Below are 24530 nucleotides of genomic sequence, written 5' to 3'. Positions count from 1 at the left end.
GTGATATTCCAATACAGTTTCCTACTTGGAGGAGAATAGGGAAATAGGGACAAATGACAGATTCTTGTCCCTGTGGGTGGGGCAAGGCCTGTACTCTTCATCCCCTCCCAGCAGGGGCAGGGGATCCAATTCTCTCATGCCCAAGGTCTGACCTGGAATTCAATCCCAGCTCCCAACCCAGATTTCAGGAAGAGTTCTATTAAAAGATTCTGTTACTAGGTCATTCCTACATCAGAACTCAGGATGGTGGGAGTCGGGCAAGAGCCCAGAGGTTCAGATTGACCACAACCAAACCCCAGACATACTCACTTGCTGAGCTCCATCTGATTAACAAAAAGAAGCAAAAGAAACACTAATAAAACTAGGAAGACCCTTTCAAGGTATTTCACTAATAACAGGTCCTCAAGAGCTGTCTGGCCACTGGAGTAAAAAGGGTAACAACAATAACCAAAGCTAAGAAAGGTCAGCCTACTAATATTACCCCCATTGTCTGTCTCCCTTCCCACCACCCCAATTCCTTGGAGAAGTCACTGAAAGACATGCTACATTTAGCTTGTCAGAGGCCTTTCCCAGACAAAAGTCCCCAAGGTACAAGAACTCAAATAAGGACACTACTTGGGAGATTGAAAATCAAAAGTTATTTATCAGAGGGTGATTGGAAAAGTCGCGCTTTCTCGAGCCCAATTCCAGAATGGTCAGTGGGAGTCTCTCTCCTGTTAGCTTCATTGGTCCACCTACCCAATGGTAGATCTTCTACTGAAGGGGACAAAAGGGAAATCACAGTCCTCAAGGGGGCCCCAGAGTTCCCTTCCTATCAAGTCCCAGCTGAGGAGACAAACCGAACAAAGGGAGGACTCTTTCCACCACCAAAACCCACCTTCACAATTGCGGGCCTCCTATTCCCACAAGTAACTCAAGGAAAGCTCCATCTACCCTGCTTAGTCCTCATCAGGAAACACTGAACCTCTTCATACCCTTTGAGTCCTTCCTAAATGCCCTTCCTTCACTTAGTGTAGGGGCACTTATTAGGGTCCCAGTGTTCACATCACTTACTCTCTCAAGGAAGATAGAGTGCCCAGGACTAGAAACTGGCATTGAAAATTTATCTACCAGATCAAAAGATAAAGTCTCTCCCAAGATGCTAAAGAGGCATTCCCACTTTAAGTCCACATGGTGTGGAAGGAGGGAATGGACTCAACCTGCTAAGAAAAGGGTTTTGGGGTTAAACACAACAGGCAAAGGGTTCAGCGGGGACTGGACAGATGAAGGAACGTAGAAATGATAGGGAACAGGGAAGGAGGGGATCCTGGTGGTAGTAAAGGAGAGTGGTGCCCTTTGACTAAGGGCCCAGATGGGGTAACTAAGCATGAGGGAAAGAGTCACTCAGAAGGCCAGATAACTAAGTTCTAGTCATGGCTTTTGCCAGCAACTCAGCATGTGACTTCGAGCTTACCTAGCCTTCAGTACCTTCATCTGCAAAACAGGGGAAAGAGGTTTGTTTAACTAGATGCCTATTATGGCCCTTTGAGAGCCTGGCATCCTCCACAAACGTGATTGGTGGACTATGACAAGATATTCAGAAGGGGGCTAAAGAGGACTTTACCAGAGCAGGAAATGCCTTTCAGCCCCATCTCTAATGAAAGGGTCACATGTATACACATTCACACATACATAAGCAGAGTGGCCAACAATTTCATCCATAGCAGCAGAAACACTTACAGAGAAAAATAAATACTGGTGATGCTCAATTCCTGCACTGGGGGAGAGGGGTCCTGAGGATGTAACTTGGAGGGGCTCCAAGGTCAGGGGAGAAGGGTCCTCCTATTTGACAGTAACTTTCACCTTGCTGTCCCTTCTCCAAATCCAGAGCAGCTAGCTGTTTGAAAGAAGCCGCTCCCACCTTCCCCTCCCCAAACCACCAACTCACCTGTTGCAGAAACAAAAATGCACAGACCCCAAGGGAAATAACCCCCTAGCTAGCCACTAAGAAATGAACAGAATCTACCACACCTGAGGTTATTTGGGAGTGTGGCCAGCTGGGACCAAAAACCCCTATTTCCCTGAACGTTAACAATGGTTCTGAAAGGTCTTGGTTTGGACCTATCTCACCCACCGTCACTTGGGTTTGCCCTCTTGGTGAAGTGGGAACTAGCCTGGATCGCCCTTTTATTTCTGGTGCGTTTATGATTGTTTCCAAATTTTTAAACCAATATCATTGCGAGTGAGCCAGGAAGTTACTTCCCCAAGTAGCACTTCAAATTAGAAGAAAAGCTATGACACAAGTGCAGGGTTCCAACCCTTGCAACAGGACCTGCAAACAGGCTCGCACCACACCCCAGACACCAAGAAGCATCTCCCAGCCATACATCCACATGGACTCTTACATGGCCTCTCCTAGCAGAGGTAGCTGGGGCAGTTGGGGAGTGGGGGATATCAATCTCCTATCAACCTGTGATCCCTGTTTAAAATACACTAAAAATACATTAGTAAACATTGCTGTTTACAGAAATAGAAATCATTTCTGTTTCCAAAGGCCTCTCACCATCCCAGTCTTGGACATTTCCAAGACTGCCACCCCTGACACCCTCTCCAAGGTCCGCCCTGGTGGGTGGGTAAGACACTAGAGTCCTTTGAGACTGAGAGCTCCTCAGGCACCTGAGAATTCCAGTTTCACATCTCTGGTTCCCATGGAAGGGAGACTCTTCAGGACTCTGGAGAGTACCGGGGTTCATCCCTTCTTATCAGTTCCTGGGGGCTGTCTTGAGGCAAACCCCCCTTTTTTGGATGATATACGTGTTGTAAGGATTCCTGCTATTTTCGGGCCCACAGTCCCTCCCCAGAGTCCAACGTGCCTGCCTGGACCCACCCTCAGAGCGGAGAAGCCAGTCTGTGCCTTGGTCTAATCACTCTGGGAAAGAGGGATGGGCAGAAAGAAAGCAAGGACAATGGTCTGGGGGATCGTCCTTGAGGGGACAACTAACAGCAATGACTGTCAGACAAGCAGGTGGTAAAGCTGGGCACCTGCCCGGGGACGGAGCCGGAGCTGTCCACCAGGTTGGCGGGTTGCGAGTCGACGCGGGGAGTGCGACGGCGCCCCCGGTACTCGATCATGTCGGGATGATAGGCTGGGTGGCGGCGGGCGTGCTTGGTCAGGTGGTCGCTCCGGGAGAACTGCTTGGGGCAGAGGGGGCAGGAGAAGCGCTTCTCGCCCGTGTGCGTCCTGTAGTGGCGGGCCAGCTCGTCGGAGCGCGTGAACTTCTTGTCGCAGTCGAGCCAGTCGCAGGAGAAAGGGCGCTCACCCGTGTGGGTGCGCTGGTGGGACTTCAGATGCGATGACTTGTAATAAGCTTTGTTGCAGCCCGGGAAGGGGCAGCGGTGGCGCTTGGCAGCAGGTGTGACTGGCCTCCGACGGGGGCCTGGACCCGTGGCGGGGGCCGGGACCGTCCCAGGGGCCACGCCGGAGACCGCGCCAGGGTGGGCAGGCACTCCCAGGATGGCTGGCGCGCCAGGGACCGCGAGCGCGCGGGAGGAGTGCACGGGTCCGGAGACCTCGGCCGCGCTGGTGGCCGGGGTCGGCTTGGAGCACAGGGTCGGGCCGGAGCACGGGATCGGGTCGGAGGAACCGGTCGAGGCGCGCAGAGTTTCCCCCGAGTAGTCTCCAAAGCACCCCCCAGATGGAACGCGGGGCCCACCGGGCTAAGTCATTTTTAACAGCCTAAGAAATTATCTTGTCTTCGCGTTCTTGCCTCTGCTGGTGAGCCAGGTAATTTTAATAAAGAGAAAACTCCCCGATCGTAACTTCTGGGCAGCCTGCCGGCTTCGCTCCCCCTTCGCCCGCTGGTCCTCCGCCAGCTGGGTGTCCGGCGGAGTCCGAGAAACTTTTTTATTTAGGGAAAAAAATGCTTATACCTGACATGTCTTTCGATTCATAATTACGATTGTTAGTTAAGCGGGCTGGAATTACATTTCACTTCTGTTACCGCTGTCAGATCGAATTTAAAATATCCCCGAGTCTTCATCAAAAAAGTTTTCTCATCTAACAGTTCCACTGCTAACCCAGGGTCGGTACCAATTCCCTAAATAGAGCCACTACGTAGCCATTAATTAATAGCATTTTGAACCAGAAACATTTTTAACCTTGAAGAAAAGCAAAGAATCCCCTCATGGTTGAAATTGAAACTTAAAATCCTCTGAGTAACGATTTAACTATTCAACCAACGAAAGAAAAATGCATGTTTAAACTGCTTTAACCTGTCACAGGCATACAAACAAATTTCCACGCTGTAATATAAATTATAGACTAGCAGCGAGATAAACACATTAAAATGGATTCCCACAATTTTAATAATAGAAAGTCACGTTTCCAACTAGGCAACATCTTTTATTTTTCTCTTGACAAAAATTAAAAATAAGAAAATGCAGCAATTTATATAGAATTGCTCATATGGCGTTTTGTGATTGTGGAGGTTTTTCTCTTTATATAATCAGATATATGTATGTATATGTTTACATTTCTTCACTGCTTTCATTTTTTTCTTCTTTTGAATTTTAAAAAATTAAAAACACAGAAAAGCAAACAGGATAATTTCTAAAAATAGTCATAGCGTATCGTTTTTGATGTATACAAGCTTTACTTACATATTTTTGAATTATGTGCAGTTTATTTGCAATTCTTCAGTACTTATTCTTTTGAGCATTAGAAATACATATATCTCAAGAATAACAAATATTCATGTATTACTTCTTAGGGTAATCAAATGTGAAATACTTGTCACATTTGCTTCAGGTTTTTTATTTTTATTAAAAATTCCAGATAGAGTTGAATGTCACCTTATTTTCCTCCCCAGTTCCATTCACCTTTCTCTCTCCTTACTTGCCTAGGTAATCAGTATCATAAAGTGTGTATTCTTCCAGCATTGTTATTATTCTTTATTACCTAATTACCTATATATTATATGTAAATATATATGTCCATGCTTATATATTTTAAATTTTCTTTATAAATGGTACAGTAGTGTACATATCATTTTGCAACTTACTTTTTCCCCTCAGTATGATTTTGAGAACTATCCATGTTGACACTTATAGAATCTGCTTTATTCATTTCAGTAGTTTTATGATCTTGTCAGCTTTGTTATCTTTATGGAGATTCTATTCTAAAACAGATAATTATTATAAAGCTGCTTGCTTCAAAATTTTAGACAATTAACTCTTTATCTACACATATTAAAATTCTATCAGATAGAATTCTTTACTAGCTGTTTTTTAAAAATATTATTTAGAAAAAAATCTAAAGCTATTTTAAAATGCAGAGAGAGTATTACAGGCACCCATGCACCTATCTCATGTAATTGGTAAATGTTAGCATTTTGCCATATCTGCTTCAGGTCTGTTTTTTTTTTTTAATTGAACTATTCAACATTCTGATAAAATTGAAGTCCCTTTGCACTCCTCCCCAAAACCATTCTCCACCCTTTTCTCCAAAGGCAAACATTATCACGAATTTGGTATGTAACTTTTAAATCTAGGCTTTATACTTTTACTACATATGAACCCATACAAATACAGAGTACTGTTTTGATTTTTTAAATGCACAGGTGTGGTGTTGGACTATGCATATTCTGTGACTTGTTTTTTTTTTCCTTCATGGTATGTTTTCATTCTTTCCATGTTGATAAATATAAATCCAGTGCATTCATTTTAATTGCTATATTGTAGATCCATGCATGTGAACGTGCTGGGTTTATTCATTCCCCTATTGATGAATATTTAAGCTGCTGCAAATATTTTGGTATTAAGGGCAATGCTAATATGAACATATGTGTACATGTGTCTTCTATAGGTAGGTAGAATTTCTCTGTCTACCTATATGGGGAATTGCTAGGTTACACACACATTTTCAGTTTATTAGAGACTGCCAAATGGTTCTCCAATTTATACACCCATCAGCGGTGTATGAGAGTTCTTGTTTCCATCACATGACCTTCCCTTACTTTCTAGATTCAGACTTTTCTTATTTCTGACAATTTGATTTTTTTTTTTAAAGCTCAGGATCTCATCGCTTTATTTGGATTTCCCTCACTGCCAACGAGGTTGAGCATATATTTACTGGTTATTAAGGTTTCTGAGTCTGTGGTTTGTTTTTTCATAGCCTTCATCCTTTTATCCAGTGGGCTGTGTATGTTTTCATCTTTTTCCCTCTTGATTTGTAGGAGTTCACATATATTAACATTATATTGTCTCATTCTGTGACTTCTCTTTTAACTTCCAATAACTTTTGAACTATAGAAAATTTTAAATGTAGTCATATTCACTGATCTTCTTTATAGTTTGTGTCATTTATGTCATATTAAAGACAACTCTCCACATGTGATGCCACAAAGATAACCTCCTATGTTTTTTCCCTTAATGTTTTAAAGTTTTGTTTTCCACACTTGTAAAATTGATCCATCCAGGACTTATTTTTTGGAAGGGTGTGAAGTAGGAATTTAATTTTATTCTCCCTCCCCCTACATGGAAAACCTGTTGTCATGACCTGATTTACTAAACAGTCTTTCATTCCTCCCATTAATGTGTAATGCCACTGTGATTATAAATTAAATTTCCGTACATTCATGGATATATTCCTACTTTGTCCTTTTCTACTGATCAAACCAATTCTGAGACGGTACTACAAAGTTTTAATTATTATGGCTTTATGATAAGTCTTCACCTGTAGAAGGGCATTTCCTCCATTTGTTCATTAAAAAAACTGTACCAGCTATTTTTTGGACTTCTGCTCTTCCATGTTAACTTTAGTATCAGTTTGTCAACTTCCACTGAAAAATCTTCTCAGTATTTTGCTGAGTTAAATTTGTAGGTTAAATTTTGGGAGATATGACATCTTTATAAAACTGAGTCATCCAATACATTAATATTATTCTGATTTCCTCATATCCTTCCATAACATTTTATACTTTGCGTATAAAATGCTTGTACCTCTTTGTTAGATTTATTCCTCAGTACCTTACAGTTTTTGTTGCTTTTTCAAGTGGGATCCTTTAAAAATTTTTTTAATTGGTTAGTGCTGCTGTTTGGAAAAGTTACTGATTTTGGAATAATCCTGGTTTTTTTGGCTGTGCCACACGGCTTGTGGGACCTTATTTCACCAACTGGGAATTGAACCCGGGCCCTTGGCAGTAAGAGCACAGTGTCCTAACCACTGGACTGCCAGGGAATTCTCATGGAATAATCCTGTTTTAGCAAATATGCTGAACTTTCTTACTGTTTATTTTTAAATTCTCTTGTATTTTTATGTAGATAATATTATCCTTAAATAATACTCTTAATACTTTCTCCTTTTCTTATGTCATTGGATGGGCTGGGACCTCCAATATAACATCAAATAGCAAGAATGAGAGCAAGCATTGTTTTCCTATTTCTATGTCATTGAGAATGTTTCTAATGTGTCATCATTATTTATGGTAGTTGCTATAAGTTTTTGGTAGAAACGCTTTATAAGGTTAGGGAGTTCCCTTCTATCCCAGTTGAGTTTGAAGCAGGAATATTTTAAAACCAAGAAATGAACATTGAATTTTGTTAAGTGCTTTTTCTAAAACTTTTGAGATGATTATCGGTTTTGTCTTTGATATGTTAAAGTAACGGGTCACTTTGATAGATTTTTCTAACGTAGATTTATCCTTGCATTCTTTGACATAAACCTTGTTTTGCCATAATGTACTATTATTTTTTAATACACTACTTCATGCAACTTGCAAGTGCTTTTTATTTTAGGATCTATGTTCCTAAATGATATTGGCTTATGATCTTCGTTTCTTGTGCTACCTTTGTCCATGTTTATACCACTCTCATAAAATGCATTTAGAGGTTTCCCTTTTTCTACTTTCTGTAACGATTTGTATGAGATAGGTATTATTTGTTCCTTGAATGTTTGGTAAGTCTCATCTGTGAAACAATTATGTTTTGAAAATTCAGTTCAGTTTCTCTCATGATTATTAGTTTATTTGGATTTTCTATTTCTTCTTGAGTCAACTTTATTAATTCACTTTTTTTTCTTTAAAAATTAGGTATTACATTTAAGCCTCTAAAATTTTGGTATGTGGTTCACAGCATTCCCTCATTATTTAAAAATTCTCTACAGTATCTGTAGTTATATCCTCCTTTTCATTCCTGATATTACATACTTGTGAATTCTCTTTTTTTCTTTTTGTCTTAACAGGTTTGTCTTAAAATGTAGACAACAGAGGTTTGTCTACACTTTAAGACAAACCTATAGAAGTGTGTCTACAATCTTTTCAAATAGTCAGCTTTTGCTGATCATATCCGTTTCTTTTAAAATATATTTAATTTCTATATTTATTTTTATTAATCTCTCACACTTTTGTCTAGTTTAGCATGTTACACCTTTTTTTTAAAAAGTTTTTCAACTTAAATACCTAACACATTAATTTCCAATCTTTCTTATTTTTTCTTTTTGAATAAATTTATTTATTTATTTATGGCTGCATTGGGTCTTCGTTGCTGTGCGCCGGCTTTCTCTAGCTGCGGCGAGTGGGGGCTACTCTTCCTTGCGGCGTGCAGGCTTCTCATTGCGATGGCTTCTCTTTGTTACAGAGAACAGGCTCTAGGTGCACAGGCTTCAGTAGTTGTGGCACGTGGGCTCAGTAGTTGTGGCTCACAGGCTCTAGGCTCGTGGGTTTCAGTAGTTGTGGCACATGGGCTTAGTTGCTCCGCAGCATGTGGGAATCTTCCCGGACCAGGGCTCGAACCCGTGTCCCCTCCACTGGCAGGAAGATTCTTAACCACTGTGCCACCAGGGAAGTCCTTTTCTTATTTTTTTAAAAATATAACTTAGGGGGCTTCCCTGGTGGCGCAGTGGTTGAGCCTCCGCCTGCCGATGCAGCGGACACGGGTTCGTGCCCCGGTCCGGGAAGATCCCACATGCCGCGGAGCGGCTGGGCCCGTGAGCCATGGCCGCTGAGCCTGCGCGTCCGGAGCCTGTGCTCCGCAACGGGAGAGGCCACAACAGTGAGAGGCCCACGTACCGCAAAAAAAATATATATATATATATAACTTAGGGCTATAAATTCCCCTTGAAGAGAAATTTCCCAAGCTTTATCTCTATTCCACAGGTTTCAAAATAGTGCTTCCATTGTCATTCAGTCCTACGTCATAATTCCGTTGTGACTTCTTAGACACTAAATTTTCAGAAGGGTGCTTTCCATAGATGACAGGATCTTTCCTACCAACAGTACAGAAAAAGTAACATTTACTTTTGTGTAGGTGATCACCTAAGGAAAGCTCTTTCTGAAAAAAAGGAGGTGCCTCTGTGTTTAATGTAAGTGTTTGCTTATGTTTTTCTTAATTTGTGGATGTGGCGCTTACACTGCAAATTGTCTAGATGATCCTCTTGAAATTTGGAAAAGCAATGCAAATGAGGGGCTTGGGGTTGGGGCGCTAATACTGATTTGGAGGTTGCTGAAGGAGCTCTTCCAGTTCCAGTGGAAGACACACAGTCTTCAACCGCTGGGAAGGGCCTCCCAAGAGATTCCTCTGTATGAAAAGAAGCATAGTTGGAGGAAGTGGCAGGGAAGAGATGCCTTATACATAGGTAGTTTCTCTGGATAGGGAGGGGAGTTTTCTTGTTTCTTGGGGTTGAGGAATTCACTGGATAATGGACAGAGCATCAGTTGTTTAAGTTGATGAGAAGACTTTGGGGTCTCTATATAGGTGGTGTTCTATCACTTGAGCTGATCTGTAACCAGTGCATATTATGTAACCTCTTAGGAATTTGCTCTGGAAGTAATGGAGGATTATTTGAAATGGAAAGTAGAATAAGGGTAATTCCTCAATGTAGTGTTTACTGCAGCTTGAAGTAAATGTTACAGAAATGTTACCTCCCCCAAGCTTGTTCAGAAGCTTCCAGGAGCAACGTCAAAGAGATGTTCCTGAAAGCCTGGAAAGGATGACCTGTCTACCCCTTTGGTCACAAGTGGTTCAAAGGAGGCACATAGTAGGCATTCTATAAATATATATGGAATAAATGAATAGGAATATATAAACTGACAGATTAGTATCACCATTCATGATTACCAATCTCAAATAGACATTCAACATTCCCAGAAATATTGCAAACCCATTGCATCTGTACCAGTCTCCTTCCCCACTTTTGGCAAAGGCCAGTCCATTCTCATGAGTTATAGCCCCATTACTTCTTGTTTTTCAAGGTCCACAAATGATAACATATCTCTTCTCTCTCCATCATCTTCTGTCTTTCCTTCTCTACAGAATAATTTCAATCAACATTCAATAATGGACTAATATCTCCAATTTAAAAAAACTCCCCCCTTGACTCTCCATCTCCTCTAGCTACTGTCACATAGCCATATTCCCCTTTAAAGCCAAATTTCTCAAGAGATGGATATCTTATCTGTCCTCTGTCACCATTTCCATACCCTCATGTATTATTAAAATTGCTCCAATATTTAGCCCTTACTTTGCTACAGAAATTCTTTTTGTTAAGATCAATATTGATTCACAACGATGTGAATGTACTTAATGCCACTGAACTGTATACCTAAAAATGGTAAATTTTGTTACGTATATTTTATCACAGTAAAAAATCTCTTTTCTCAAAAAGAAAAAAAAAAAGATCAACATTGGCCCATGTTGCTAAATCGAATCTTCAAATTAATAGATCTTTCAGAGCAGTTGAGTCATCCTTGAGACACTTTTGGCTCCTGTGGTACTACATTCTTTTGGGCTTTCTTCCGTCTTTCTAACTGTTCCTTTTCAGTCTTAACTGTTCATTTATCTTCCTTTACCTAACCTTTAAAATTTTAAGTTCTCCAGAATTCTGTACAATGCCCTCTTCTCTCAATTCTACCCATTCTCTCTACCCACTTTTAACATTTTCCATGACTTAGGTACACCTATATACCAACAATTTATGAACTTATAATCTTTACACCAGATATATTTTCCAGAGATGTCAGGTAGTTTTGTATCCCTATGACTACTTGACAACTACCCAGCCCTCCTGAGATGTCTCATAGATGTCTCAAACTTAATATATTCAAAAGCTGACTTATTGGTTATTACCCCCAAATCTAATCTTCCTGTATTTTTCTCTGTCTCGGCAAATAGCACTTTCATACATCCTGTTTCTCAAGCCAGGAAACCAGGTGTCATTCTTGACACCTCCCTCTCCATCAGCCCCCACATCTAACTCATCCTAATGTTTGGTTAATTCTACCTTCAAAATGTACCTTGACCATTCAATTGTCTATTTTCCCTCCAATGTCCTAATCCAAACCTCCATCATCTTTTGGTCTAACTACTATAATAGCGTAACATAGTCATGGGTTCTGGGTATTTGGACATCTTTGGGGAGCCATTATTCTGCCAACACAAGGCTGATGCAGAGTAAGTGAAGAGGAAGAGATGATAAGAGCATGGTAAGAGTTAAATGAGTTCTGAGATCTGGATGAGTGAGAGGCAGGTCATGTAGGACCTTGAAAACCAGTATAAAAAATGATATGGTAAGTTTTAGGGAGGATTTTGAGCAGTGATATGATCTGACTTACTTTTTAGAGGTTCACCCCGATTGCTGTGTGGAGAATAGACTAGAGTGTGGGCGATACTGGAAGCAGGTGACAGGTTAGTTAACCACTGCAGAAATCCAGGCAAAAGATGGTGGTACTTTAGACCAGAGTGGTGGCAGTGAAGGTGGTGAGGTGTGGTCCAAGTCTGAATGTCTTTTGCATTAGAGTGAGGGATGTCTGCTTGCTGATGTGTTGGACATAGGGTAGGAGAGATGGTGAGGACTCACTAATGACTCTAAGATTTCAGCCCAACAACTGGAAGAATATACTTTGTATTTTGAGATGAGGAAGACTTGAGAAGAAGCAGGATATAGGAGGTGGAAAGTGGGCGTTTGTATTTGGAGACTTTTAGGTGCCTTGTAGACATACATGGTAGAGATGCTGGATAGGCATTTGGATGTATGAGTCTGATGCTTTTGCAGTTTGGCCTGCATTCCTGGCTGAGCAACAGGATAAAAGGATTTTTTAAAAAGTGTTATATATTTTTATAGGTATATTCCTGGAGGACAGGAATTCCAACTCTTGGTAGTTTCTCAAATGCCATATATAATTATTTTATTTAGTATTTTTAGTATAATGATAATGTCATTATCAAAGTATTTTTAAACTAACAGTTTATATTAAATTATAAACATTGAATGCTTTCTGTTTGATATAATCTAATAACTTAAATCTAATGTTTTAGATTCAGTTTCAATTCTTAATAAAACCCCTATGTTCTTAGCTGTCAGTTTCTTTTAGATTTTAGATCCAGGTGAACTTCTTTCATGGTACATTCAGGCTCATGTTAATTTACAAGCCTAAGCTAAGTATACAAAACCTTATGAAAAACAGGTGAGCCTTTATTTGACTAATTTCAAATACTTTTCAGTGCCTGTACTGTTGTGAGCTTTAAAAAATAACCAGTGACATGAAGAATTAGCACATAGTAAATAATCAGTAAATATTTTTACATAATGAGACTGAGAGCAAAGGCTTGACTGAGGTGTCTATATTAAGACAGAAAAAAGTAGGTGATAGAAGGTTCTATAGTATAATGGCCCAATAGTTCAGCAATATGTGTGGAGACTAACAAGTCAGATTCAAATCCCAGCACGAGACATAGGACCCTCCCCTTTAACAAGGAGGAATATAAGTTGGTGCAGCAATTTGACAATAATTTGTGAAGATGACGATGTAAGTACCCTGTGACTTAGAAATTTCATGCCTTGGTATATACCTTAGAGAAACTCGTCTTTAGCCCTAGGAGACAGCTACAAATATGTTCAGTGCAACATTTGATACAAATTTTTAAAGCAAGCTAAATATTCATAAAAATGCAAGGCATGATAGCCTGTACATGAAGGTTAAGTACATGGAAATTACTTCTAAATTAACATGTTATAGTTGTTAATAGCACAAACTCTGCAGCCAGGCTGCCAGGTTCTGGTGCCATCACTTAGCTGGTCACCAGCTATGTGACCTTTATTAAGTTACTCCTCATTTATAAAAAGGAGATAATAATAATACCTACTTCATTGGGTTGTAATGACAACCAGTTAATATGTGTAAGGTGATCAGACCATCCGTAGGCAGGTAGTAAGCACAATATTAGTTATTAATTTTTGTTTACCCATATATTATCCATCATATACATCCACATATTAAAAATAAAATCCATTAATGGGTGGGATAAACAACAAATTTTAGGCAGTAGTTATCTCTGTTGAGGGAGGAAAGGGAATGAGATTTCAACAGATTCTTTAGTGTTTTATTTATTTGTTTTAAATCTGAATTAAATAAGGCAAAATGGTAAGATTTGTCAATGTGGGTGGTGTGTACGCTGCTGTTTGCTGTGTTATTTATTCTCTATACTTTTCTATGTGCATGAAGTATTTTATTTAAAAAATCCCAGTACAGAGCCTGGAACATTACATGCACAAGAAATAATTGCTGAATGAATGAGTGATTAAGAAGTGGCATGGGTTGGGGAAGCAGCTCAGGGAACATCCAGTTGGACTCCCCTTTTATTCTGCTTTCTAGTCCCTGAGGAGGAGAGCAGTGGGGTATGTGGCCATTAGGAGGGAAAGCTTCTCTTCAGCAATAGTGGATTTAGGGAGACAGTAGAGCAAAGCTTTCAAGGTTCTGAGGGGAAATTATTTTGAACTTAGAATTCTATACCCAGGTGAACCCATCATTCAAGTGTGAGAGCAAAATAAAAACACTTTCAGAAATGTAAGGGTTCAGAAAATATACCACTCAAGCACCCTCTCTGGAAGAATAACTAAACAATGTATTTCAGGAAAATGAAAAATGAATCGAAGAGGAAGGTGTGAGGAACACAAAATCTGGTGACAAAATGCAGCAAAACTTGTGGCAAAATTTAAAATCATTATTGATTGAGGAGAGTGCAGAAAGAGAGAGAGAGAGAAAGAGCAAGCAATGTGGGATTAAAATCCCTAATGATCTTTACTTGGGAGGTAGCAGGGGCAAAGGAGAAAAATAAAAGCAAGAAGAGGCTCTTGACTTGTTCGGAGAGAAACTAGTTATATTCAGTAATTGAATATATTGATTTTATAAAACAAGTTTAAGTACATGCTAAGAAATAAACACTGGAAAAATTGAAATAGGATATCTAACTTCCTAGCCATTAAAAGAAAAAAAAATTAAATAGGAAAACACCATCCTTTCAACAAAAGGGGAAATGAGAAAAAAGGAGAAACAATAACAAAGTATTGTAAACAGAATACACAAGATGCAAAAATTAGTCCAGAAGTGTCAGTAATCACAATGTGAATGGATTTAGTAACCGTATGAAAAGACAGAGTCCCACAGATTGGGAAAGAAAGAGAGAAAGAAAAGACCCCAAGCCCTAAAGAGCTATATGCTGGCTACCTAAAATACCTAAAACAAAATGACCCAGTAATTTAGAATTAAGTAATAGAACAGACAGAACAAAGATAACCAAATTAACATTTCAAGTAGGAAAAATAAATAAGGATATGGGAGATTCAATTGTTAAGAAGCTTTATACTCAAGAAATAATGGGGAGATATACATATCTTTTAAACTTACATGAATATTTATTTACAAAGAAAATTTCAATAGATTCAAAAAAAGTAGAAATCATTCAAACCTACATTCACTGACCACATGCATAAAACTATTAAACAACAACAACAAAAATAGTAAAAATGACAGACAAAAACTATCCTCTTGAAAATGAGAAAGCACACTTCTAATTAACTTGGATTAAAGAGGAATTAAAATTGAAATTAAAAACTACTTGGAAATGAGCACATTACATTTCAAGATCTGTGAGTGCTGCCAAAGTGGTCCAAATGGAAAGGTTTACAGCTTCAAGTCCTTGTAGAAAAAAGAAATTGTGAAAATCAACAAACTAAGCGTTTGACTGAAGAGCTAGAAAAAGAACAGGAAAAATAAACCCAAAGAAATAAAATGAAAGAGAAGAATAAGAATAAAACTAGAAATTAATGAAAATTTTAAATAATTGGGCTTCATTACTAAAGCCCATTACTACTCTTTGAGAAGACCAATCAAGTAGATAAATTCTTGGTCAGTTGGATTAAGGAAAAAAAAAGACCAATCAAGTAGATAAATTCTTGGTCAGTTGGATTAAGGGAAAAAAAAGACCAATCAAGTAGATAAATTCTTGGTCAGTTGGATTAAGGAAAAAAAAACAAGAAATGTGGAAAAAACGGAATGATTGTTATGTACAACTTTATATAAATGCAATTTAAAATTAAGATGAAATGTTTGATCCATAAACGTACAAATCACCAAAGTTGGTTCAATAAGAAGGAGAAAAACTATGGACCATCACCTAAAATGAATGGAAAAATAATTTAAAATTTACCCTCTCCCCCACCAAAAAAGCATCAGACCCAAGTAGTTTTGCAATCTAGAGCTACCAAAATGAGGGAGCAGATATTTCTCATGTTATATTTATGTGGTTCTAGCCCATAAAACAGATTGGAAGCTTTCCAGTTCATTTAAGAGGTAGATATTACTCTAGTTCTGAAATCAGATGAACATAGGACTAAGAGAAGAAGTTGATCTCATTTATGAACATAAATACATTTCTAAATAAACTGTTAGCATTTGAAATCTAGCAGGGTATTAAAAGAATACTGCATCTGGTCCAAATTGAGCTTATCCCAGAGGAGAAAGAGTAGTTGGAAAGTAAAAACTACATTAATAGAATTCATTGTATTCACTGAAGAGAAAAAAAGATGATTATCTCAACAGGTGCCAAAAAAAAAAAAAAGAGTAGTTGGTAAAATGCAATACATATTCCTAGTTCAAAAAGGAGATCTTTGTAAACAGGTGATTGAAGAAAGCGTCCTACATTTGAAAAGGTGTCTCTACCAAAAATCTACAGCAAACATAATGTTTAATTCATGAAATACTAGAAGCATTCCCATTAAAATGAGGAACAATCCAGGCGTAGCCCCTACCACTACCATTTAGCATTGAACTTGATGTCCTGGTTCAATGCAATAATGAAAAAAAGGGAGGGGGAGAAGAATAAGATATATAAATGTTGGAAAGGAAGATACAAAACTGTCACTTTGGGCAAATATTTCCATCTACCTGGAAAAATCAAAGAAAAGTGTCAGAAACTTTAGAACTAGTAAGATACTGGTAAGGTGAATATATAAAGGTCTTCATGAAGGAAAGTATACAAGAGAATGAAGTTCACAAATCAAGGCCTGAATAAATGGAGAAATACATTTGTTTCTTATCAGAAAAGCTCAGTGCTATAAGGTAATTATTCCCCCAAATTTATAAATTTAATGCTATCCCAGACAATATATCAACAGGTTTGTGTATGGAATTTGGCAAGCTGATTCGAATCTGGAAGAGTAAAATGACAGGAATAACATTTTTCTAGCAGATATTAAAACACATCATCAAGTTTAGTAATTGATTCAGTGTAGATTGGCATAGGAGTAGACCAATAAATTGATGGAACAAAAGAGATGGTCCAGAAACAGAGCTATTTATGAGAGCTCCGTGTATGAAAATGTGACATTTCAAATGAGTGGGGAAATGATAGACAATTTATTAAAGGGTTTCAACAATTAGTTAATCATTTAGGGCAAAATAAAGTTCAGTCACTTCCACATACAATATAAAGAATAAATTCTAGGTGGATTAGAGATCTAAGCATAAAAATAAAATTAAAATTACTGGGATAATAATCTCAATAGAGGTAGAATAAGCTCTTGACAAAATTCAAAATCTGTTGGTGATTAAAAACTCTTAGAAAACTAGCAATAGAAAAGAATATCCTTAATTTGATAAAGGGCATCTACAAAAAACCCTACACTGTACCTAATGATGAAAGACCAAATGATTTTCCTGAGATTGGAAACAAGCCAAGGATTTTCACTCTCTCATTTCTATTTAGCATTATACTGGAGGATTTAGTTAGCACAGTAAGGCAAGGAAAGCCATACAGCTTGGAAAGGAAGAAATAAAGCTGTGTATTTTCAGACATGATTGTCTATTTAGAAAGTTCCAAGGACTCTACCAAAAAGTTACCAGAGCTAATGAGTAATTTTAATAAGATTGTAGGATATAAAAATCAATAGTATTTCTACTACTGAAAGAATAGCATTTTCAACAGTTGGTGCTCAAACAATTCAAAGTCCATATGCAAAAACAACCTCAATCCAGACCTTTCACCTTATACAGAATTAACTAAAAATGGATCATGGACCTAAATGTAAAATCCCAAACCATTAAGATTTCTAGAAAAACAAAATCTTTGTGAACTTTGGTTAGGCAAAGATTTCTTAGATACAATACCAAAAGCATAAGCCATGAGGAAAAAAATTGTAAATTGGACTTCAACAAAATTAAAAATTTCTCTGGGGGCTTCCCTGGTGGCGCAGTGGTTGCGAGTCCGCCTGCCGATGCAGGGGACGCGGGTTCGTGCCCCGGTCCGGTAAGATTCCCACGTGCCGTGGAGTGGCTGGGCCCGTGAGCCGCGTCGGGAGCCTGTGCTCCGCAACGGGAGAGGCCACAACAGTGAGAGGCCCACGTACTGCAAAAAAAAAAAAAAAAAAAAAAATTTCTCTGCAGAAGACACTATGAAAGGAATGAGAAAACAAGACCCAGACTGGGAGAAATATTTGCATGTTACATATCTGACAAAGGACTTGTATTGAAAAAATATAAAGAACTTTTAAAATTCAATACTAAAAAAAATACAGTTTTTAAAATAGACAAATGATTTAAGAAGACACTTCAGCAAAGAAGACATACGGATGGCAAATATACCAAAAGATACGCAACATCGTTGTTAGGGAAATGCAAATTAAAACCGAAATGAGGTACAACTATTCACTTATTTGAATGCTTTTTAGAAACCTGACAATACTAAGTGCAGAGCAACTGGAACTCTCATATATTGCAGGTGGGAATGCAAAATAGTTTAGTCACTTTGGAAGACAATTTGATAGCTTATAAAGTTAAGCATACACTTAACACATGATCCAGTAATCCCTCTCCTGGTATTTAGCCAAGAGAGATGAAAATTTATATTCACCCAAAGACCTTCATGTGAATGTTCATAATATTTTTATTCATAATAGCCAAAACCCAGAAACAACCCAAATGTCCTTTGGCTGGTGAATGGATCAACAAACTGTGGTACAGTTGGCCCTGTGTAGCTATAGGCTCTGCATCTGCGGATTCAACCGAGGACCAAAAATACTCAAGAAAAAAGTTCCAGAAAATTTCAAAAACCAAAACTTGAATTGACATGTACTGGCAACTATTTACATAGCACTTACATTGTATTAGGTATTATTAGTAATCTAGAAATTATTTAAAGCATAGGAGAGGGTGTGCATAGGTTATATGCACATACTACACCATTTTATATAAGGTTCTTGAGCATCCCTGGATTTTGGTATTGGGCTGTCCTGGAACCAATCCCCCGCTGTTCCTGAAGGATGAATGTACTTCCATACAATAGAGTACTATTCAGCAATAAATGAGATAAACAGCTAATACACACAACATGGATGAATTCCATATGCATTATGCTAAGTGAAAGAAGTCAGGTAAGAGGCTATGGACTTTATGATTCCATTTGTATGAGAAATCCTTGAAAACAGATCCATAGTTGCCATAGGTTGAGTGTGGGAAGAAGGGAATAATTGAATTTGGCGGTTTATAGAACTGTTCCATATCTTTTTTGTGGTGGTGGTTACTTGGCTGTATGAATTTATTAAAACTGTTGTGCAATAGGGAAGGAACCTTTGAAGGAAAAGACTCACAGATATGATTACTACAAAATATTAAACTTTTAAAGGACAAACATCATCATAAATTTAAAAATCAGGCCACAGACTTAGAGAATATATATTTTCAACATACATAACAGACCAAGGATTAATACCTACAAATTAATATGAAGAAAGATAAATATTATAAAAGACAAATGGGCAAAGTACGTAAGTACAGGGTAAAATACAGGGAGCTCAAAGAAAGAACCAAATGGTCAATAAACATGAAAAGATTCACACCTCACTGTCACTCAGTGAGCTATCAATTAAAGCAATACTATAATAACATTTCAGCCATCAGATAAGCAGATCTTTTAAAGATTGTTAAAACCCAGCATTACTAAGGATGTGAGGCTACACATACTCCTGTGGAGTTTTTAAGAGCATTTAACGGTACATTGTGAAGGATAATTTGGGCATAGCTATCAAAAACTTAAATATGCATATTTTTTTGACTCAGTAATGTCACTTCTAGGTATTAATACTATAGCAGTACTTCCACAGGTGAACAAAGATGTATATGAAAGAATTTTTTATTAGAGCCTTGTTTGTAATAGTGAAAAATAGGAACCAATTTGAACGTCTGTGGGCAGAGGAGTGGTTAAATAACGAGGTTAATTGATATAATGGACTGTTATGACAAATGACACATATGTGAGTACTGATATAGCACTGTATATTTATTTACAAAGAAATGCATTATTAAATGAAAAAAGCAAATAGTAATGAATGTATAGTGTTCCTATTTGTATTTTTTAAAAGTCTACAATTCTGTACACATAAACACATACGCATGCACAGAGAAAGGGCTGGAGAAATACACAACAGAGTCAGGGTAGTGGTTGTCTGTGGGGAAAGCAATGAGATTGGGGGAACTTGCTTTTCACTTTACATTCTCTGGTCTTATTTGAACTTTTGAAATGCAAATGTATCTATGTTTTACTTGTATAGTTTTTTTTTTAATTAATGAAACAAAGAGGTATAATTCAAATATATCTATACATTTTAAATTCAATAAGCCCAAGTAGAAAACACAAAGGTATGTAGTTTCCAAATCATCAGTGGTAAAAGAAGGTAAACTTGTCTATTATAGTGAGAAAAAAAAAAGAACCAGGAAGCATTACAAATAAAAGTCATAAAATAAATAGACAGAACAAAGACCAGGTAAAACTGTTGTCATGATAGATATGAATGGCTTTAAGATCTCTATCAAAAGACAAAAGACTCTCAGATTAAGTGGGGAAAAAAAAAAAAGAAATTTGGCCATAAGCTGTTTATAAAATGAATATATCTTATAGATATCATATAATAAATATAAATAAATGAATAAACACAAAGTGAAAATGACAGAGAAAGTTGAGAAGTAATGGGATGGGCAGAAATATCAGAGACAAATGCAACCAAAGGGAACACAGTCATATGTGCTAAGTTTAAAATTATACAAAATAGGATTCAGGACCAGAACATTAAATGGAATAAATATAATTAATTTTATACTGATAAATGATAGAATGTGCTACAAAGGCAATACAGTCAAGAATGTAAATGTCTCCAAATAGAGAATTGGTTGGTTATATTATGGTACCTATTTATTTACAGTGAAACTCTACGTGGGCAATAATAAATATACAGTGACATGAAATGTGTTATAGATAAATTGTGAAGGGAAGAACATATTCTGTAAATACTGTATGAGCTCAAATTGCTGTAAACTTTTATAAAAAGGAGGAAAAGGACTGGCAGGATCACAGTGTCAGGGCTGTCCCTTGCAGGTGTGGTGTGGAGGAAAGACAAACAGGCTGTGAAGCAGTCCTAAAACAGGATACTTGACCACACGCAAGGACATAATACTGGGTATTCTGCCTGAGGGTTGGACAGCTCTATCTTTAAACCAGCTTTGGCTGACATCTCTCTTCCCTTTGTTTCTCAGCTTTCTAGCAGCCTGGATTTCTTTGTTCCCTTAACAGGGGTGCCTGGTGATAGCTTGTAATCACTTTTCCTGAGACTGGTATCTACCACAGTGAGCCATCACATTTTCCCTATGATTTGTGTGATTTTGGTATTTGGCTCCATTATGAATGTTGTAGGATATCCCCTGAGGGGTGCCAAGATATTAGGAGGGACCAGATTGACCTAGAAGCATTTAAGTTGGATCGTAGGAAAGGGCTGTATGTCACAAGGTGGCCAAATCCAACAAGAAGAACAAGATGACTGTGGATTCCTTCGAGGACAAATATCTGCATTAGTCCTGGAGGTCCGGTTGGAAGGCTTATTCATTCTGTCTCTCCTATAACATCTTCATTGCTTCTCATGGGGATTGGGTTGTCACAGTGCTGGGAAGGGAATAAACTCGGAGAAAATTGAGAAGATATTGCAATGGAAGAAATGACTTGATTGATCTAAACCTAGGTCAGCATGCACTCCTTTGGGCTAAGCTTGAGGTGATACATTGCCTCTTCCATGATGCTGGGCGGCATCACGAGGCTGGAAAATGTCCCTAGGTCCTTCTCTGAATGACCTTGAAGCACTGAAATTTAAGAGGTGTCCTGGAACTCATGCCAATAGGGACAGGGAAATCAAAGTTATTGGCAAGAGAGTGGTTGGGGAAGAAATTGGATCCTGACTGATGTCCCCCCTCATAACCTCAGAGGAAATAAGTCAGGCGTGACTTTGTGGAAATAAAGAAAAAGAAATCTTTCCAACAGTGACAAAATTCTAGGGGCAGAGTGTCAAAGTCTAATACTCTGGGGCACAGATGCAGGGTTAATTGGAATGAAATATTACTACTTAGTGCATAAAGCAAGGAAATGACCAAATTTCAGCAGAGAGATTTGAATGAGACATAAAAGATACATGGACTGGAAATCTTCTCTTGACTCTTTCACTAACTGTCTGTAACAGTTAGTGGCAAATCCCATAGACTGCTGGTTTTCAAAGTTAAGCCTGCATCAGAAGCGCCTGGAGGGCTTGTTAAAATACTGATTGCTTCCCCTCCCCCAGAATTTTTGACTCAGTAGATCAGGGATGGGCCTTAGAATTAGCATTTTTAACAAGTTCCCAGGTTGATACTGATGCCGCTGGTCTGGGAACCACACTGGAGAACCTCTGGCTTAGAACCCCAATAAGCAGGTAAATAAAATGAGTGAATGGAAGATCTCAAAAGACCCTTTCTTAATTCCAGAATCCTAGGATTCATGTATTGAAGGACTTCCTGATACAAGGGTTGTTAAATAATGGACCCTTTTTTACATTTAAATGGGAGAAGCTGGTTGGCTGCTCAGGGAATGATCTTGGAGGTGCTGTCCCTGTCCCTGTCCCATATATCAAGCCAGATCCTTAATCTCCCAGACTCAGTAGAGCCACAAATTGAGTTATGGTGTGAGGGAAATAATATGCAATCTAGATTTTTCATAAAATTGGCTCAAGCCCCTTCAACATCCTGGGGAAATCCCAATGACCTCCCTAGGATTTATTTTCTCAGGGACACCTTTGGTTCTGAGCTCCTGTCTCCCCTGAGCTCTCATCTGCTGCTGTTCCCTTCCTCATACTGCACATGACCAGGATGTGTGTCTCTGCTCTCTTCCCTCATTCCTCAAATACCACTCACAGGAGATGCGGGTGTAGCAGACATCTGTTGTTTTGCCTGTCCAACAGTCCCCATCTTCCTGGTCATAGTACCCTGATCTGCTTTGGGGAGTTACCTCTCCCCTAGTGGAAACAGATACAGGGGCTATGTAGTGTCCTACCAAGCCAGGCCAGTCAGAAGTTGGCTCCCTGAACTTTGAATCTGGAGTGGAGTGGCTGCTGCCGGGCTCAAGAGTGACAGGCTGGTCAGATCACCAGTACTGCTTGCTAAGCCCAGATCTTTGATCTGTTCTATATCGTCAAATAAATCCTGTTTTGAAGTTAGCCACATTCCTGCTTGTGAAGAAAAAAGAAAAAACATAAAACTGGAGGTCTGGAATCTGGAAGGAGTTTATATTACAGCAATACAAATAACATAAGATGAGCTATTGTTCAGCCTTGCTGATTGAAAAAAAACAGTCTTTTGGCCACTCTGCCACAGGACTGTGTCTCTGTCCACATTTCCTCATGGGCTTCAGTTACTTCACATGTTGTCCAACCTCCGTTTTCTCCCTCCCCCTTTCCTCCCATCTATTATACTTTTCCCCCCAACATTCGTTTGCTCACTGATGCCTCCTACAGAGCAGTGTAACTCTGTATCACAGTCTCCCTCCCAGCCATGGCCGTGGAGTGTCACCCTCCACATCCAAGGCGATCTATCAAGGTCCTCTCAAAGAAGACCATTGCCTCCTCACCAGGAACTTCGGTACCTGCCATTCAAATAGTTTTTTTTTCACCCTGCAACAAAGTGAATGCCTACTATGTATCAGGTCTTACAACTGATACATTACCTGTTGCAGCAGATAACTGTATCCTGTTAAATGAACCAACAAAAATAAATCAACAAAAGACTGATAAACCAAGGGGAAAATGTATTAATTTTAATGTTGGTAACCAGCAAAGGGATCAGAACAGGGATTGCCAAACTATGACCTGTGGTCTGTTTGTGTACAGTCCATGAGCTAGAAACCTTAAAAAAGTTTTTTTTTAATGGACTGTAAAACAAAAATAAGAATATGGGACAGAAATCTATGTGGCTCACAAACCTGAAATATTTAATTTACTACCTGGCCCTTTACAGAAAAAGCTGGCTGACATCAGGGTCAGAATCCTCATATAAGAAGATGCCTGTGGCTGAGATGGACTACCCCAGACCCTAGGCATCAGATCAGTGTGGAAGTATTTCATTTGGGGATTATCTTTTTGGGCCATGAAGACCTTTCTGCCTGTCGTCTTAGGAGGTGGCTAATTCTGTGGTTGAAAGCAAGAGAGGGAGGGATGTTCTGTGGTCACTGGACCCAACTGAGAGTTATGAGGAGGCCAGAGAGGTGTGGGGGGAGGATGTGGCACATGGGTCCACTTGCTTTCATCATCTTTATCACAGGCAACAGTAGCAGGGGATACAGGGCGCGAGGACTTCTAGGATGAAGAGAATGAATCTGCATATGGGAGAAGGGGTCCTGGCAGTCGTGGTGTATCCCTGATGCCTGTGAGTTCAGCAGGAGAGATGGCCTGGGGTAAGCAGTTGTGGAGACCCAGATTGGGGAACATTTGAGTCCCTAAAATTCACAGTGGATGAGTTACAAGGCTAACTGGCTCTTAGACCAATGGATGCCACCCTCAGCTCCTTCAGGTCCTGACTTCCCTGCTTCTCTACCTAAAATTACATCACCTCCACCTCTACCTTCCCCATAAATCCCTCTTGCTTGCTTTCTTTTTCTCCTTGGTACTTATCAATATCCAGCTATGATGTTATTTAATTCCCTCCTTAATTCTCACTTGTCTCCTCCATTAGAGTGAGCCTAATGAAAGCAGGGATTCTGAAGGGCTGTTTCATTTACTGCTTTAACTACAGTGTTCAGTAGTGCCTACCACATAGCAGTGATAAATACTTGTTGATTGAATTGAATGAACCCTGTTTCCTTAAGAATATTTACAGGGAAAGATCTCTGGAAAGTCTTAATTGCTGTTAATTTGGTCATGAAGGGACTTAAGAATCCAA

The 24530-nt window shown here is 38.9% G+C and overlaps 1 protein-coding gene across 1 annotated transcript; it reads right to left on the bottom strand.

Annotated features, from left to right (window-relative positions):
• Window positions 1–2171: 2171 nt before the first annotated feature.
• KLF14 (KLF transcription factor 14) lies at window positions 2172–22820 on the bottom strand. Its single transcript, XM_024737978.1, has 3 exons — window positions 22651–22820; window positions 9169–9241; window positions 2172–3696 (listed from the first exon to the last, which is right to left on the bottom strand). The coding sequence occupies exons 1-3, from the start codon at window positions 22818–22820 to the stop codon at window positions 2977–2979; spliced, it is 963 nt and encodes a 320-aa protein (XP_024593746.1). The 3' UTR covers window positions 2172–2976.
• Between the last annotated feature and the right edge of the window lie 1710 nt (window positions 22821–24530).

The sequence above is a fragment of the Neophocaena asiaeorientalis genome, unplaced genomic scaffold (assembly GCF_003031525.2).
Source record: "Neophocaena asiaeorientalis asiaeorientalis breed wild unplaced genomic scaffold, Neophocaena_asiaeorientalis_V1.1 scaffold364, whole genome shotgun sequence".
Classification (NCBI taxonomy): Eukaryota; Metazoa; Chordata; class Mammalia; order Artiodactyla; family Phocoenidae; genus Neophocaena; species Neophocaena asiaeorientalis.
The sequence above is the reverse complement of the archived record's forward strand: the minus strand, read 5'-3'. Positions and strand labels throughout refer to the sequence as shown.